Source organism: Panthera tigris, chromosome D1, assembly GCF_018350195.1.
Source record: "Panthera tigris isolate Pti1 chromosome D1, P.tigris_Pti1_mat1.1, whole genome shotgun sequence".
In the NCBI taxonomy this organism is placed as follows: domain Eukaryota; kingdom Metazoa; phylum Chordata; class Mammalia; order Carnivora; family Felidae; genus Panthera; species Panthera tigris.
The window spans coordinates 105,502,811-105,519,576 of NC_056669.1; the positions used below are offsets into that span (position 1 = coordinate 105,502,811).

The window sequence follows — 16,766 nt, forward strand, 5'->3', positions numbered from 1 at the left end:
GCTTTGCCTGTTATTTGCATGAGTGGCCTACGCTCCCCTACTCCTTCCAAACTCCTCTTTTCCTTCATCGCCACCCCCACAGGGCCCCGGAGGCGCCCAGCCGCGCCCCACAAAAGGACTGGGAGGCGACTTTGCTTTTGGTTTATTGCCCCTCAGCAGGCGGCAGGAGTCAGGGCCCAGGCTGGGGCTGCCCGGCTCAGCCAGCGGGTCTCTACAGTGTGTGCGGGGGTGCCGTTCGCCCCCTCCAGGGAAACGCGCGATCGGGAATGTCTCGAAGTCGAGGAAAAGTCGGCCCCTGGTCCTGGGGGTTTCGGGTGGGCGGGGCCGCGCCGCAGGGCCGGTGGTTCCCCTCCGGCAGCGGTCAGACATCGAGAGAGGAGGCGGGGGACAGGGAGGGGGTTCGAGAGGGCGTGGCGGGCGCCGGCCCCGCGCCCCCAGCGCCCAGCACTCGCCACTGGAAGATGCTGGCGTCCTTGCCGCCCAGCGAGATGAGGTGCGAGTCGTCGTGCGTGAACCGGACGCTGGTCACGTGGCTGCCGTGGCCGCCGTACACGAGGCTCGGAGCCTGGGCGGGAAAGAAGACCGAGCTGCGGCGGCCGGGGAGCCCTGGACCCGGCGGCCCCCGCCCGCCCGGCCCCAGAGGCCCCTGGAGGCCTCACCTTGGCGCGCGCGCACGGGTACTGGAACAGGTGCACTTTGCAGAAGTCGTCGGCCACGGCCACCACTCGCTCGTTGTGGGAGCGGCACAGGGAGTTGATGTCGGTGCCATCCGAGCCGTCTGGCCACACGCCTAGCACAGCAGCCGGCCTCAGTATGGCCTCCTCCCCGCGGCCACCCACGGCCCAGGCTCCGCACCGTTTCCGGCGGTCAGGCAGCCGAGGCCGCCCACCGGCCGCGTTCCAGGCAATCCTTCCCGGTCCCGGCAGCCACCGAGGGCCAGAGGGGCCTCCTGGGCTGGATCTGCCGGTTTCTTGACACCCACCCCTCTGACACATGCCCAGCATTCCGAGCGCAGTGCGGGCTCCACCTTACCCCGCACACCCCACCCCACCCCACCCCGCAAGGTTCGGAGGCCCTGCTCACCATAGACATGGAAGCCCAGCACGCAGGTGTAGGTGGCCCACTCCCGGTCTCGGCTCTCATAGCGATTCCTCAGCAGCTTGCAGCCTCCAGCCACGTCCCCTGGGGGGTAGGGAGCCCACCCAACTCAGCTCTCCCCCTGCCCTCGGTTGGCAAGACACCCACCCACCGACCCACCCACCGGGAAGGGTAGGTTGGAAAGACTAGCTTGAGGTAATGGCATGTGATCTGGTCACCTTGGTAGCCCTCAGCCCAGGGCAAAACCCAGCCCCATGCAATTCCTGATTCCTGAAGTTCTGAAGTTCCCCTAACAGCTTCTCATCAGTTCTTCCTCCCTGGCTAAGTCAATTCCTCCACACCTGCTGAGAAACTTGTCCTAAACAATCTTTTCCTAGTACGTTCCTCAACTCCCTCAAGTCCTCGTGGGGAAAGGCATGGTGTAAAACCGTGTAGGGCTTTTCAATTCACAATATTTCTCCTACCTGAACAATTCCAACTCCACTTCAGCCCCATCTCTACCTGGAGCTGCCTACATACTCTTCGTCCCCTCCCAACCAGGAGCCTCCCACCCCGAAACAAAACCCAGCCGATTACCCATTCCCCATGCTCTCCCCTACCGCCACTCACAGTAAAGGATCTCATAGTCCCCAGAATTGGACATGATGAAATTCCCATCTTTGGACCAGTCAAGGTGAGTGATGAAGCTGGAGTGACCCTGGGAGCAAGGGTCAAGAGACTAAAAATGTAGCTACCATTTCCCATCCCCAGGTCCCCCTTAGTGCATGAGAGCCCTTCCAGTTTACCTGCTATGGCAATGCCCCACCCTCCACCCCGGCTTCCTCACCACACAGCGGCCAAAGCGGCTGGACTTGGCACCCTCACTGGAAACGCTATAGATGTAGATCATGTTGTCATGGGAACCGATGGCCAGGTACAACCCATCTATAAAGACAGTCACTCAGAGAGGGAAGGGCCAGGGACAGGTCTGGGTCCAGGGTGGGGGTGGCTCCCACCTGGGCTGTACCGGACCACTGAGAGCTGCTCATTGCCATCAGTGACATCAGACACGATCTCTCTGGTCTCTGTGTCCAAAACCAGCCACCTGGAAGGGAGGGGGTGGAAAGCAGGTGTGAGGTTACCCATCCTGGGCAACGTAGGGGTTGGCAAGTTGGAGAGCGTCAGAGACGCCAACAGAAAGGCTGTGATGTAGACAGGTTGCCGCTGCATTCTTATGCCAGGAAATCGGAAGACGCTAAGGAGAGAGAAAGAGTGAGGGGCTTCTGATGCCTCTAAGAAAAGAATACAGGAACCTTATGGAGTCTGTAAGCCTGTCACTTCCCTGTGTCAGTCTCTCCCATGTCCCTCCTATCCCCCACAGCTTTTCTATCCTAAGCTGCCACTCCCAGGCTCAGAGGGGAGAGTGGTTGGGTGTGATGACAGTTGCCACAAGCAGAGCAGGGGAGGCCCGGGCTGCAGAGAAAAGCACTGAGGAACGAGAAGGTGCGGTTGGGGCTCCTGAGCCACACTCCTCCCCTGCCACCCCATTACCAGGGGCCCTTCCCAAAGCTCCTGCTTTCCCCTCCCAGGAATCCTGGCTCCTCTCACCTCCCTGTGTTCAGTCCTACGGCCACAACTGCCCCGCTGGGGTGGAAGTCAGCACAGAGACCAGTCTCCTGGGAGAGGGGAGAAGGTGAATTCAAGAAGATGCCTTTCTAGTGAAGGTTCCCGGACAGACACCTCGTCATGTTGGTAACACCAAAGCCTTCTCCTCCCAAGGATGAGACAGGGAGGAGAGGGACAGTAGACCTGGGGTGGAGGCAGGGTGTCACTGGAGCCTAAACTAGGCGATACTCAACATATTTAACAACCAGAACTGAGCTAGGAGGCTGTGCCAGAGATTAACCATTTGTTGCTGGATCAAAGGGAGGTCTGGGGGTTTGGGGGTAAGGGGGAGGGGACAGTGCCTAGGGGACACTGGAGGCATCTGCACAGAAGAATGCAGATTTTGGTAGCCAACACAGCCATACCAGTACAAAGTGGCTGCCCCTGGGAGAAGGAAGAGGGATGCTGGGGAAGGAGTGGTGTCCACAGAAGCCATGGTGGGTGTGGCACTGGGGATCCAGGGACACGGGGCTCTACCTTGAGGTCAATGCTCCAGGCCAGCGCATGGCCCTCCCCATCCCACAGGCAGAGTTGTCGGTCATGGCCACAGGTGAGAAAACGGTTCTGGAAGGGATGTGTGCAGAGCCCCCAGAGCTCATCCGTGTGACCCTGCAGCAGATCACGGGCTGTTACCTCTGCCCCTCCTCAGTAGCACTTCCCACCCTCCTCCCTGGAGCCCTTGGCCCTCCAACCTGGATTACAGGGGAGAAGCCCTGCGCCAGATCTCCCCTCAGCAATGCATTCTTCGTGGTTCCCACCAGCAGCTCGGAGCCCAGCCCCTCAGCAATGGCCCGCACAGCCCCAAAGTGTTCAGGAATCTGCAGAACGGTGGCATCAAGTCAGGGGCCCCCTGGCCATTCCTCTCCCCACTCCCTCCTTCGACCCCAGGCTAGCCCTCACCTCAGCCTCCTGGAGAGCCACCAATCCCGGCCCCCACTGGACCAGCCGGCGGTCCCGTCCGCCACCACTCAGTACAGTCCCATCCCGCCGGAGACACAGGGCAAAGATGGAACCTTCGTGAGCATGGGCCTGGGCCACAATCCCGTAGGTCTCTGTTGGCAAAGTCACGAGTGGGTCATGCTGTGGGGGTACAGGGAAGTGGGGAACAGAGGCAGCCTTGGCCGTCACAACACAGTAATAACTCCTAGCCGCTGAGCACCTACTGAATGTGATCTCTGATCCTCAGCTATTATTTTACCCACTTTACAGACTGAACAACCGAGGCTCAAAGAAGTGAGGTAACTTCCTAAAGGCCACGCAACTAGTGGCAAAACTGGAATCTGAACCCAGGATCTGGCAGACTCCAAAGCCCCAGCCGTGTCGCCCCTACCCTTCCAGCCGGCCTTTCTAGAGGGTCCACAGAGATCTATCAATTCTCATGGTTAAAAAAAAAAAAAAAAAAAAAAAAGGAAAATCCTCTGTTTCCCACAGACACCCTCTGGGGTACTAGACTTCCCAGGTGCCACCCCCAACCACATACCTTTGGCCCCACCCCTGCCTGGGGTCCTGGCATCTGAGAGGCTCCGTCCCCAGGTGAGAATGTTCCCCTCTGAGTCCCCAGTAAGAATGTCCCCATCCGGGAGGAACACAAAGCAAGGGACAAACTTGGGTTTCTTGTATTTCTAGGGGAGAGAGCAGAGATCAAAGGGAAGGCCAAAGACTGAAAGTCACAGACCCTTGCCAGCTGGGTGGTATCAGGGTCTAAGGTATTCAGACCAATGCTTCCATCCCCACTCTGTCCTCCCCCCACCCCACCCCACACCCATCCACGCCTCACCCCAAAGACACCCTGTTTCCGGGTGAGAGTCCCGTTCCCAGGAACCCCTGCTCCTCCACTCCAGTTCCAGAAGTGGACATGCGATTTCCCACTGGTGACAATGCAGCTGCTGTCGCGAGGGCTGAAGCCAACGGCCAAGACTGAGTCATTTGTACTCTGAGGGGAAGATACCAGATTCAGCCACCCCAAGCCCTGAGCACCTTCACTTGACTTGACTCTTCAGTTTGCAGCCTGACAGCCGGTCTGCTGATATCCTGAAACCCGAGGACAAGCCTTCCTTCTGGACCCAGACCCTGGTCCCCTCAGGGCACCCCTCCCTGTCACTCACGATGCCAGAACCACCCTAATGCCTAAGACATTATCCCTCGGGAAGCCAGAACTTCTGAAATCCCCATTTACAGCCTCAGAGAGGCTAGGGGGCTTCCTCCAGGTGACCCAGCCAGAAAGGAAGTCAACGTATGGGTAAGTCTGCAGCTCTCTATACTTCACTGCCCCCAGGCCCCTAACCACGGTGCCCCGCCAGGCCGCCTGGACTCCTCACCTTGATCTCAGCCAGCTTTGTGCCCCGGCTGCAGTCCCACACGGACAGCATGTGCTCATTGGAATCATCCACCACACAAAGAAAAGCACCCTGATCCTGAGAATGGGGGACACATCGGAGGGGCCGAGTGAGGGCTAGAAGTCTGTGGGTTCATGGTCATTAGGCAAGGGCTGCCATCACAAGTTGAGCGGGCAGGAGAAGGGGACACCTGCTCCTTTCTCAGGAGAACCGGCGGAGTCAGGTTCAGGAAGGCCAGAACTTCTGAGGCTTCCCGGTGAAGTGCAAGAATGAGGTTCCTGGGCAAGGAAGATGGGGGTCTAGAGGCTTTGGGGTCAGCTCACCGCAACTGAAAAGGCCAGGGCTCCCACGCCCCGCTCGAAGGCCCCCAGTCCAATCTCCTGCAGCTTCAGCAGTGTCTCTGAGTCCCAGACGTGAACCACAGGCTGCAGGGGCTGGGAGAGGAGAAGGGGTCAGGGGTATGAAGGAAAGCCAGGCTGGAATTTCATCCTGTCTGCCTGGTGTTGGGCTTTGGTCTTACCTTTCCATCTTTATCCACTCCAGCTGTCTGTCCTGAGGCTACACGAACACCATCGGGGTGGACGGCCAGACTAAGTGGGGGGAGGAGACACTCTAGGGAAGGGGGTCGGTCTCTCAAGACCCTTCAGGACACCTTCTCCATGCTTGCAGAGCAGCAAGGCGACTCTACTCTCCTGCTCCTCCACACCGACCCAGACCCTGCTCCTGCCAAGCCCACCATCCCCACGCCTAGAGCCGCCCACCCACTCCCAGGTCCCAGGCCCCTCACCATCGAACACAGTCCGTGTGGCCCCGGTAATGTCGCTGGCCGCCACCTCCAGGACCCCCTGGGCCTCCCTCGGGCCGGTACAGCACCACCACACAGGCGATAAAGTAGACCACCTCCCCAGAGCGCAGCACAAACAGATTAGAGCGGGAGTCACGACCCCTGTACCCGTAACTGGAGTGGGGATCACAGTCAAGGAAAGGGTCAGATCAAGGGCAGAGTGAGGAAGAGGGGGCAACGGAAGCCCTTCTGGCTGGCAGCACCATCGGCAGAGGGTGGTAGGGGAGGATTCAGAGGGCTCCCTGATCCCGCAGGTCCAGGGGGAAACCATAAAGAAGGGGGGGTTCCCAAGATGGTTAAGGTGGCTCCTGGGGGATTGGAGGGGGCAGGATACACCCAGTCAAGGCTGAGGGTCTCCGGGGGTGGGCCGCTGGGCAGCTCCTCAAGGCTGCGGATGCCAGACGGGATGTACATGGTAATGGGGCGGCCGCGAAGGAACATCTTCACTGAGATGCCTTCTACAGAGAAAAGGGGGGTGTCAACCACCACCCTGCAGCCTCCCTTCCAGGAAAGCCAGAGCAGAACTCTACCCACCACACCTCACAGGTCCCCCAAAATAGCTCTCAGGGCTGTCGCCCAAACCCTAACACTGTCATCCAAGTTATTCACTCCTCTGTACGTACCCAAATTGTAGTTGCTTCTCCGAGACCCAGGACCCCCGGGGCTGGAGAGGGGGTCTTTCCCCCCACGGCTGTTGGGAAGAGAGAAAAGCATAGGGATGGGGTCAGGGCCCAAGACCTAAGTGGGGAAGGGCAGGACACAAGAAAGGAGGTTACTCCAGAGACCTACAGAGTCATCTCTGCAGGCTTTTAGTTTGCATTCGGAGCCCCAGAGTAGATGGGGACTCTCAGCTCCATGTAAGAGATGAGAAGATTCAGGCCATAAAGCTTGTAAGAGCCAGTGCGGCCGCATGACAGGGGGGAGCCCTTTCCTCTAGACGACCAGGCTTCTGGTTGACCTTTTCATTTCTCCATCGGTAAAATGGGACCAAAGTGAATCCAGAATGTACACCAGCCCTGCCTTTCAGGGATCTGGGAGGTCAGCAAGAAAGTCTTTATCTCTCAAGGGGAAAGTAACAGGTGAATTCCACAGATAGCTGTCATTAGATCAAAAACGTAGTGACTTCTCTTCTGAGAATACAGGGGAAACCGAGGACATGGCTAGAATGAACACTCAGGTGTCCTGGGGCCTGTACAGACTCTGAGACAACTGTGTTCAGCCACTAGAATTTCCCCCTTGCTCTGTAGAAATAAAGCGTGGTTGGGGGTGGGGGGGGGCGGTGAGGGGCAGTGGGGGGAAAACTCCAAAAACGGTCATCCAGGAAAATCGCGAGAGCTTTTTGGGACCTCTCGGAATCCTGGAAGTTATGTGGTGATATGATGGAACTGAAGTCAGGGAGAGGAGGGTTCAGATCCTAGTTCTGGCTGTGTGACCCGAGACAAATGACTTACCCTCTCTGAGCCTGCTTCCTCGCCTGGACAATGAACACCATGAGACCACCTACCCCCCCAAGGATGTCGTGGGAACTGAATGAGATGGGAGGAGGTCGAGGGTTTAGCACAGTGCCGGGTACACAGCAGGCGCCCCTGGGGGGCTTGTTCCTTCCTTCGTGTTGGGCGATGAGGTCCCCCCACCCCACCCAGGGAAGTGAGGTGAGGGATGTGGAAAGTCAAGAGCCTGAGCGTGGGGTGGGGCGGGTTGGGGGTGGCGGGAGCCTCGCCCACCTCTCTGTGCTCCCTGACCGCAATAACAGGTTGGCCGAGGAAGCTGCCTTCCGGGAGAGTTTCTGCCGAGGCCGCTCTGAGGGGGATGAGGAGGAGGAAGAATTTCTCCGTGGCCTGGTAGGAGCATAGTGAGCTGGTAAAGATCGTTCCCTCTCCTCGCGCTTCCCAGTCCCTCCGCCGGCCCTCCTGGCCCCTGCCACGGGACACTTACGTGTCAACGCGCTGTGGGGGCTGCACAAGCCTGAGGATCCCTGGGGGGCCAGGGGAACCACTGCTGCTGCTGCCCCCTCCTTCAGACTGGGTCCCACTAGGCTCTTCACTGCCCCCCTGTGGGGCTGGGGGCCCATTGCTCAGGCCGGGGGGTCCAGGGGACGGCTGCATCTCAACCTCTGTCTCCGTCTGGGTGCCCCGGCTCACCAAGGAGGGGCTGCACGTGGGTGGCAGTCCTGGGGGGGCTGCAGGGCTGCCGGGGAGACAGTGAGTCAACCTGATGCCCCCAGAGGCCCTCGGAAGAAGAGGGCGTGACAGCCTGCCTACCTGTCCCTTGTAGGAGCTGGGGCGCCAGGGTCCTGCAGGGAGTTCGGGGGCGCCTGCAGCCGCAGCAGGCGGAGGGCTTCTGCCAGGGCCGCCTTAACCAGCTCCATCTCCTTCTCCTGCACCTGAAGCCGCCGGCTCAAGGACTGCAGGGCCTCCTGAGCAGGGCCCTCACCTGGGAAAAGGGCAAGAAGCACTCAGAATGTACCCACCACCTGAAGAAAAGGGTTGAGGGGATTCTGACTTCCCTCCGACCTTGCATTCGTCCGATAGGACTACCCCCTTCAAGCAGCCCCGGGCTTGGAGGCTGGCCCGGAGGGGAGGAGGCGGGTGGTAGAGAATCAAGGGCCTCCTTCTGGCAGGGCAGGCGAGGAGCCTGGCAAGGCTCCCTTCCTGCTGCTGTCTCAACCTCCGCAAAGACAGGGAGTACCATGGAGTACCAGGGGGAAAATATGGAGTACTGCCCAGGAACGTGGGAACCACAGAGGGAGGCGCAGCGCCGGCGCGGGATGACGGCCCACCCCAGAGCAAAGCTCAGGTCTCCAAGGCAGGCAGAGAAACTGAGAAGGGGGCGCGAGAAGCAGAGGGCGCCCCGAAGAGTACAGTCATCTGAGGGCTCACAGGACCAGGAGGAGAGATCGAGAATGACAGGAGAGGGTATCGGTGGAGACGGAGTCACAGTGAAGGTCCCAGGGTAACGGGTCAGAAGTAAAACGACCCGAAATACCATGAGAAGAGGCCCGGAATAACATAGGGGGCAGAGAAACATCGAGGGGCCCAGAATAACATGGGGAATAGGATGACGTTGAGGAAGTTCGAAATGACAGTAGGAGATCCAAATAACTAGGGAGAGCGACCTGAGGAACAGTGGAGGATGCTCAGAACCCCTGAGGCCGAGGAGCACGCGGGGACGCCGCCAGACAGCCGTCGGGCACAGGCAGCGGCCGACCGGCCGGCGCTCCGGGAAGGGGCACGCCGCCCGCCCCGCCCCGTACTCACCGGGCCCCCCGGCCCCGTCCATCCGGCCCCCGGCTTGCTCCGAGCGGCGGCGGCGGAGGAGGCTTCTAAGCCGCCGGGGCCATGGCCAGGGAGAGGGGAAGGGGAAGCACCCCGGGGCGCGCGCGCAAGGGTGCCGTGCCACCCCCCGGGGGCGCTGTCGGGCGCGGGGAAAGGGCCTGGAGGGGGCGCTGTGGAGCGGGGGCGGCAGGCTCCAGGACCCGCCGGGGCCTCGGACTCTCCCGGGGCCGCTCTCGGCTCCCGGGGGTGGGGTGGCGGGGCCGTCCGGGGCCCCAGCGCCGCGGCACAAACAGGCGCCGGACGCGGAGCCGCCAGGAAGCGCGGGAGGGGGGGCGGGACGAGGGGGGGGCCGGGCCGCCTGGTAACCCCTCCCTGTCCGGGCCTCGCGGCTCAGTCCCCGGGCAGGGCTAACCCGCTGACCCCCGGGCCCCCTCTGGGCCTCCGCCCTCCAGGGATCCCCGCCCCCTGAATCCCTGGGGTCCTCTCTGGTCCCGGAGTCCCTGCCCCTAGCCCCTAGGGGCAGAGCCGACCGGCCCCTCCCCACTTCCGCGAGGGGGCAGGGGCGGGGTCATGAAATGGGCCCTTAGCCCGGGGGCGGGGCTTTTCCTAAGGGGCAAGGCCAAGGCATCTCGAATTGGGGCTGGCAGGGGCCAGGGCAGCGGGTTATTAAGGATGGGGGTGGGAGGATTCCCAGGGTATTGGGGTCAGGATGGCATTAGCCCAGCTCAAGCCGGGCTGGGCTGACTCAGCACCCTGCGCCGGCCAACCCTAGTCCCTGAGAGCTCCGCTTTCCCTTGGGCAGAGATGGGAGATGGCGCCGGTGTTGCCCCTGGTGCTGCCCCTCCAGCCCCGCATCCGTCTGGCACAGGGGCTCTGGCTCCTCTCCTGGCTGCTGGCGCTGGCCGGTGGCCTCACCCTCCTCTATAGCGGGCACCTCCAGGTCCAGCTGTGGCACCTCAGCACCTTCTTGGCTCCCTCCTGCCCATTTGCTGTCCTGCCCCGGGTTGCCCTGGCAGCTGGTGCGGTGGCTTTGGGCACAGGACTGGTGGGTGCAGGGACCAGCAGGGCCAGTCTGGACGCAGCTCAATACCCTCCCTGGCGGAAGGTCCTAGGCCCGCTGCTGGTGGTTGGCACTGCTGGGGGCGGGGGTCTTCTGGTCCTGGCCCTGGGACTGGCCCTGGCTTTACCTGGGAGTCTGGACACAGGGCTGGAGGAGGGCCTGGGGACTGCCTTGGTTCACTACAAAGACACAGAGGTGCCCGGACACTGTCATGCCAAACGGCTGTTGGATGAGCTGCAGCTGAGGCACCACTGCTGCGGGCGCCACGGGTACAAGGATTGGTTTGGGGTCCAGTGGGTCAGCAGCCGTTACTTGGATCCCAATGACCAGGACGTGGTGGAGTGAGTGTCTTATTCCCCCGCCCCCCTCCTCCTGGCCTCCTTCCCCTCCTTTTCCTCCTCCCCATCCCTTGAAACCCACCTTACCCAGATAGGAAGTAAATAGAGCCTAGTGATCGAGAGACTGGGTTACAGATCTGCTATCTATCAGGTGTGTGACCCAGGGCATGTTACCAAACAGCTCTGGGCCCATTTCCTCATTTGTAGAATGGAGCTAATGGGACCGATCTTACAGACTTATTGTGAGGATAAATGAATTATGCACGCCTGGCACACAGCAAACCAGTCAGTGAAGGTCTTTTTCCTGTTTCCCTTCTCCATTCCTGTGCCCGGCAGCCTTTCCTCCAGGCCTCGACTTCCAGACGCCCTAACTCCCCTGCCCCCTCCCTTTGCAGCCGCATCCAGAGCAACGTGGAGGGCCTGTATCTGATCGACGGTGTCCCTTTCTCCTGCTGCAACCCCCACTCACCCAGACCTTGCCTGCAAAACCGGCTCTCAGACCCCCATGCCCACCCGCTCTTTGATCCGCGTCAGCCCAACCTAAACCTCTGGGCGCAAGGATGCCACGGGGTGCTGCTGGGGCACCTGCAGGGTTTGGCGAGCACGCTGGGCAGCATGCTGGCTGTCACCTTCCTGCTGCAGGTGAGTCAGCAAAGTGTCTGAGGGCTGCCTCCACCTGGGCCTCCTCGCTGCCTCCAGCTCTGGCCCCTGGGGCGGTGGACCCTCACTGACCTCTTTCCCTTTGCTTTTCCCCCACAGACTCTGGTGCTCCTGGGCCTGCGGTACCTGCAGACAGCACTGGAGGGGCTCGGAGGAGTCATCGATGGGGAGGGAGAGACCCAGGGCTACCTCTTTCCCAGCGGGCTGAAGGACATGTTGCAAACAGCGTGGCGACAGGGAGGGGTTGCTCACAGGCCGGCACCTGAGGAGACCCCACCGGAAGAGGCACCTCCTAAGGAGGGTCCACCTGAGGCCTAGTGGCCTGATGGGGAATGGGAGGGGGGAAGGGGAGGGATGGACAAACACTGAAAACCTCACAACTCCATACCAAGGCTCCAGGTGGGGGAGGGGGGGGGGTCCCTGGGATTAGAGGGGTTAAGGATAGTCACCGAGCTGGACTGGGGGCGGCAGGAAAACTAGGTGGCCGGGGCTCAGCCCCTGCGGCTGGAACCAGTGGGGAACAGAGAAAACACAGGGTGATGGGAAAGCGACACGGGAAGGGCTGGCGACTGCTCCTGGCACAGAGACTCAATAAAGCTTTTTGCACTGAAGCCACCGATCTTCCTTTCAAGGGCGTTGGGGGGCCCTGGGAGAATTGATTTCTGTCTGATAGAGAAGCCAGGACTCCTGGGTTTCGACTCTGGGAAAGATCTTAAATGCAAGAGCCAGAATGTGTGGAATGAAGGAAACCACAGGCCCCTCCAGCTTGAGATCTTTTATTCTGGAGGTAGGAGAGGGGGTCAGCATGCTCAGGTGGGGAGGGTCCAGCCCAGCTCCTCCAGCCCCCCCCAGGGCATGCCCAGCCCCAGTGAGTTGCCCGGTTGCTCAGCAGCCCTCCCTCCTGAGTGCCTGTCCTTCTGCTCCGCCCCAGACAGGGCTGACCTGGCTCAATACAAGGGCTGCTTGTCCCCAGCCTGTGGGCAGTGCCACATGGCAGGCTGGGGGAGGGGCGAAGCAGCTGGGCCATGCCCTGGGGCTGAGGGGGCAGAGGGGCCACCGCCCCGGCTCTGAGGGGTCAGGACTAGGAAAACCGGATCCTGGGCAGGCCAGGGGCCCAGTCCGCCAGGTCTGTGCCTGAGGAGGTGGTAGTCAGGGTGGGGCCTGCCATCACACCTCGACAGCTGGGTCTGAGCCTCGGCCCTGCCGCTGCAACTGCTCCTCCTGCTTCATCTTGGGCTTCTCCGTCCGCGTATGCCACACCAGAACCTGTCCCAGGAGGCTTTCGGTTAGAACTGGGCCCTCTGTGTAGAGTGGACCCACTCACCCCCTCTACACACACAGCGTTGGCTCCAAAGCGTGAATGGCAGGAGGCTTTAGTGCCTCTAAAATAGAGGCCCCTCACCGGCTCTGTGCTACATGGGTGCCCAGGGGACCACTTTCCTTCCCTGGCTCCCAGCTTCCCCTGCAGTAGTGCCGTCGGCAAGGTTGAGTCCGGGCCCTGGAAGGTCCCTCGTGGTTCAGACACCCACCCTGTGATCCTCCTCCCCAAGGCCTTACTCCACTTTCCCCCCATCACCTTGCCGTATCCCAAAGCCAGAGTTCTGCCCGCCTTCACCCCTTACCCGAGTGCAGTTAGCAGCTCGCGGCTCCAGGTCCTTGGGATCCACGAGGTGGCTCAGGAGACTGCTCTCCAGGTGGCCCCGGGGAGCAGTAGCATCAAACTGGGCGTTGGGCTTTGCCAACAGCAAGGGCAGGGCAACAGCGAATCCTGCCATATCCACTGGAAAGGGCCTGTTGGGCTCCCATGCCGTGTGGAAGCCCACAACCCGGCCATCCTGTACCCGAGGGCCCTCAAATCGCAGGCCGCCTACCAGCCCCACAGGCCACACTGAGACACCACGGGTCCAGCGCATCTATGAGAGGTCAGAAGAGACGAAACAGACACGGGGTGGCCCAGGGACAAGGGAGCAGCAGGAAGGACCGCTGGGGTCACTCCGGCCCACTGCTCCCCCTCCTCACACAGCAGCCTAGAGCAACACTGGTAACCAGGGCAACAGGCAAAGCTGGCCCCGCCTGGCCTCCCTCCCTGGCCTCCCTCCCGATCCTCCCCCACCTCCGGTGCTCACCTCTTCAAAGAGCTCCCGGCTGTAGGTGTTGTCATCATCAGCAAAGTATACGACTCCCCGGGTGCCGGCTGGGGGGGGGTCCTTCTCTCCCCCGACGGCGCCCCCTCCTCTCCGGAGCCAGTCCAGGGCCCTGTTCCGTTGTTCTACACCACGGGGCCGAACCCAGCCTGGCTCACCCTCCCTGAGCCGCTGGGCCTTGGGGGTGAGGACTGCCAGGTGTGTGAAGAGGAGGCCGGAGGCCGCCAGCAGCCCAGAGACCAATGGGGTGGGGCCTTCAGCATCCTCCACCAGCAGCCAGTGCAGCCGGGGCACCAGGCTCAGCGTCTGGGACAGCCGCACCAGCTCTGCTTTTTGCACCAGCCTGCAGGGGGAGAGATGAAGAGGAGGGCGAGGGGTGGGCACCGTTTACTCACTCCAGCCAGTATACATAGCTCCTCCTGAGCCCCTTCTAGTATCCCCCGTGGTCTTTCCCCAGCCAATATCCAAACTCCTTTTCTCGCTTGTCAATTTCACACTGCATTCATTCACCTCCCCTGTTCGTACAGCCCGTGTCTGTCACTCGCCTCAACCCAAGGGCTCTGGCTGTGGGAGACTACACGTTAAGGGGCACAGGCTTTGGAATCAGACAGCTCTGGGTTTGAATGCCAGTTCTGTTACTTATTAGGTAAGACACTGGGGGGAAATGGGTCAGATCTCCCCAAACCTGTTTCCTCTGTTATCAAATGGGATGAACAGTACTTTACAACAATGTCATCTTGAAGATTAAATTATAATGACTTTCTAAAATACCCTTAGGACCAGGTCCTCTTCCTCCTGTGCTTGGGTTTCCAGATAGAGGTATTTAGAGGAGTCCTTTGCCTCCTTCCTCTCCAGGGAATTTTCCAGAGTTTAGACAAGAAACTGGGAAGGTGTGGCCCAGGTTATTCTTCTAGGCTTCTTGATCCTTCAGAACAGTCTGTCCGTCCCAGGGTTGGTGTTGCATGTGTGTAAGGGGACGGGGTTGACAGCTGGCTGTGCCTAGACGGGTCAGCCATCTGATTCCAGGGAGGAGTTAGTAGGCTCTTTAGCGACAGACCCAAAACCATGTTCCCCAGTTGGTTTGTATCAATAATAAAGCTATATTTAATTTAAAAAAAATTTAAAAAGTAGGAGTGCCTGGGTGGCTCAGTCGGTTGAGCGACTGACTTCGGCTCAGGTCATGATCTCACGGTTTGTGAGTTCGAGCCCCGCGTTGGGCTCTGCGCTCACAGCTCAGAGCCTGGAGCCTGCTTCGGATTCTGTGTCTCCCTCTCTCTCTCTCTGCCCTTCCCCCACTCATGCTCTGGCTCTCTCTGTCTCAGAAATAAATAAACATTAAAAATAAAAAAAAAAAGAAAGGAGAGCCCTTAGCACAGTGCCTGGTAGAGAGTAAACACACTGTAAATCACAGCTGGCGTAACTGGCATGACATAAGGCCAAGGCCTTTTCTATTTCAATTGAGTCAGGGGTGCTCAAGCTTTCTCCCCAAAGGATCCCTGAGAGAGAGTGAACTCGGGCAAGCTGAACGTTTCTTTGAAACTATATGGCTCTATCTCAAACTTTGGCAGGAGCTGTGTATTCTATTTCCCAGTGTACCCCTGTCCATTTCAATGGAAAAACAACCATTTTCCCACACATCTTTGAGGAAAGATGTGGCTCATTTATCCTGTCACTTGGCGTGCCCTAGTTTGAGAAACACCCCCTGGCCCGGTGACTCCCCAGACTCCTCCCCAACCCCCACCTCCTGGCCAGTGCCAGGCCTCCTGGGCGTACCAGAGCCCGTACCTGGCGTAGGTGGGGGTAACAACATAGATAGTAGGCAGGGCCTCAGGTTCAGGGGGCTGGGCAGGGGCAGGGGGTGGGCGACGGAGATCAGCCTGCAGCTGGGAAATCCTCAGATCCTTCTGCCGAAGCTGTTCTGCTGCTGCCCGCAGGGGAGGGAGGCAGTCACATGGCTGGCCTGGTCCCAGGAAGCAGGGATGGGGGCAGAGAACCACACACAGCACGTTGAGCATCCCAGAGGGGCATAACCTTCTCGTTCAACTCCTAGCCAGTGCAGTCATCTCCTGACAACTTCCCCAACAGCCTCTTCTACATCCCTGGTGGTCTCAATCAGCAGCCCTCTCCAACTTCAATACATTCCATCTGTTGCAGCTTTCATTCCGATATCGAGCTGATCATCTGCCTCCATCCCTTCTACCTGCTGGTCCTTAATGTTGCCTTCTGGAGCCATAAGGAAGTCAATCTCCTGAAACAGGGCGGTCTTTTAAATACCTGAGGATCAAGCCTGGTCCCTAAATCTCCGAGTAAGAGGCAACATTCAATCTGTTCCCTTGGCTCTATAAGCAAAGACTCATAAAATTCATTGATTCCGTTATTGGATAAATATTTATTGAATGCTCCTCGTAGAAGGCACAGCCTTAGGTGCTGGGCATACAGCAGGGAGTAAAACAGACATGGTCCCTGCCTTCACGGAGCTTTCAGTTTAGTGGAGGAGGCAGACACTGAGCAAAGAAACACATTAGTAAAATCATTACAAATTGTGATAAGGGCCACGAAGGAAACATTTAAGATAGAGAATAAAAGAGAATCCAGAAAAAGAAGAGTTAATCTAGCTAAGGTGGTCAGGGAAGGCCTCTCTGAGGCGGTGACATTTGAGCTGAGACCTGAAGGATGAGAAAGAGGCGGCCAGGAAAGAGCTGGGAGAAAAGCACTGCAGCCAGAAGGAACAGGTTAAGAGCTTGAGACAGCAATGAGCGTGGGCTTTTCGAGAAACTGTCATGCAGCTTGTGTGGCCGGAGCAGAGCGAGCGAGTGGGGAAGGAAATGGGGTTGGAAAGGAGGACGGCAACAGATCATGCGGGGCCTTGCGGACTCTGGGAAGGAGTCTGCATCTCATCCGAGGTGCGGTGGGAAGCCGCGGTGCGTTCTAGAGAGGGGAGTGCGCCCGGCGGCCGCAGAGGGCTGTCGGAGGGCCGAGCCGGCTGAATGGTGTCTGCGCGGGGGCTCATCCCCAGGGCGGGATGCAAGGCGGCTGGCGCCCTCGGACGGGCCCGCCGCACCCCCGCCCCGCCCCGCTCACCGAGCTGCACCAGCGCGTAGAGGAGGCCGGCGATCGACACCAGGAAGTAGGCGAGAAACACGTTCTTCAGCTTCAGCTTCATGGCCGTGCCGCCGCCGGCGCCCGGGCAGGCGGGGTCCCGGGGACACGAGGGGTCCCCGCCCCCCACCCGCCAGCCTGCAGACCCCGCCCCTGCAGCGGCCCCGCCCCGCGTCCCGCCTTCCTCACGCGCCTCTCCACCGGCTCCCGGGAGCTGGGGCCGACAGCGCCCGCCCGTGCCCACTTCCGGTCAGTCTGCACACCGCCC

General features: G+C 60.0%; 3 protein-coding genes across 7 annotated transcripts; 1 reads left to right on the top strand and 2 right to left on the bottom strand.

The window, feature by feature from the left end:
* Positions 1-127: 127 nt before the first annotated feature.
* On the bottom strand, positions 128-9,444 carry EML3 (EMAP like 3). 5 transcript variants are annotated; one of them, XM_042957674.1, is made up of 22 exons: positions 9,180-9,444; positions 8,184-8,355; positions 7,858-8,109; positions 7,647-7,760; positions 6,546-6,613; positions 6,257-6,380; positions 5,866-6,036; positions 5,599-5,668; positions 5,402-5,512; positions 5,061-5,156; positions 4,520-4,675; positions 4,223-4,364; positions 3,643-3,794; positions 3,435-3,560; positions 3,220-3,351; positions 2,686-2,753; positions 2,094-2,182; positions 1,925-2,022; positions 1,708-1,795; positions 1,084-1,182; positions 660-680; positions 128-565 (listed from the first exon to the last, which is right to left on the bottom strand). In XM_042957674.1, the coding sequence occupies exons 1-22, from the start codon at positions 9,199-9,201 to the stop codon at positions 153-155; spliced, it is 2,784 nt and encodes a 927-aa protein (XP_042813608.1). In that variant the 5' UTR covers positions 9,202-9,444; the 3' UTR covers positions 128-152. The 5 variants fall into 5 exon arrangements, 4 of the variants coding, with proteins under 4 accessions (XP_042813608.1, XP_042813606.1, XP_042813605.1 ...); XM_042957672.1 differs by having other exon boundaries at positions 272-565; positions 660-790; XM_042957671.1 differs by having other exon boundaries at positions 272-565; positions 660-790; positions 7,858-8,112.
* A 92-nt stretch (positions 9,445-9,536) lies between these two features.
* On the top strand, positions 9,537-11,866 carry ROM1 (retinal outer segment membrane protein 1). The gene is made up of 3 exons (XM_042957676.1): positions 9,537-10,598; positions 10,991-11,237; positions 11,355-11,866. The coding sequence occupies exons 1-3, from the start codon at positions 10,009-10,011 to the stop codon at positions 11,571-11,573; spliced, it is 1,056 nt and encodes a 351-aa protein (XP_042813610.1). The 5' UTR covers positions 9,537-10,008; the 3' UTR covers positions 11,574-11,866.
* A 149-nt stretch (positions 11,867-12,015) lies between these two features.
* B3GAT3 (beta-1,3-glucuronyltransferase 3) lies at positions 12,016-16,736 on the bottom strand. Its single transcript, XM_042957677.1, has 5 exons — positions 16,481-16,736; positions 15,185-15,359; positions 13,382-13,742; positions 12,878-13,168; positions 12,016-12,521 (listed from the first exon to the last, which is right to left on the bottom strand). Exons 1-5 carry the CDS (start codon positions 16,560-16,562, stop codon positions 12,423-12,425), a joined length of 1,008 nt encoding a protein of 335 aa, XP_042813611.1. The 5' UTR covers positions 16,563-16,736; the 3' UTR covers positions 12,016-12,422.
* Positions 16,737-16,766: the final 30 nt, after the last annotated feature.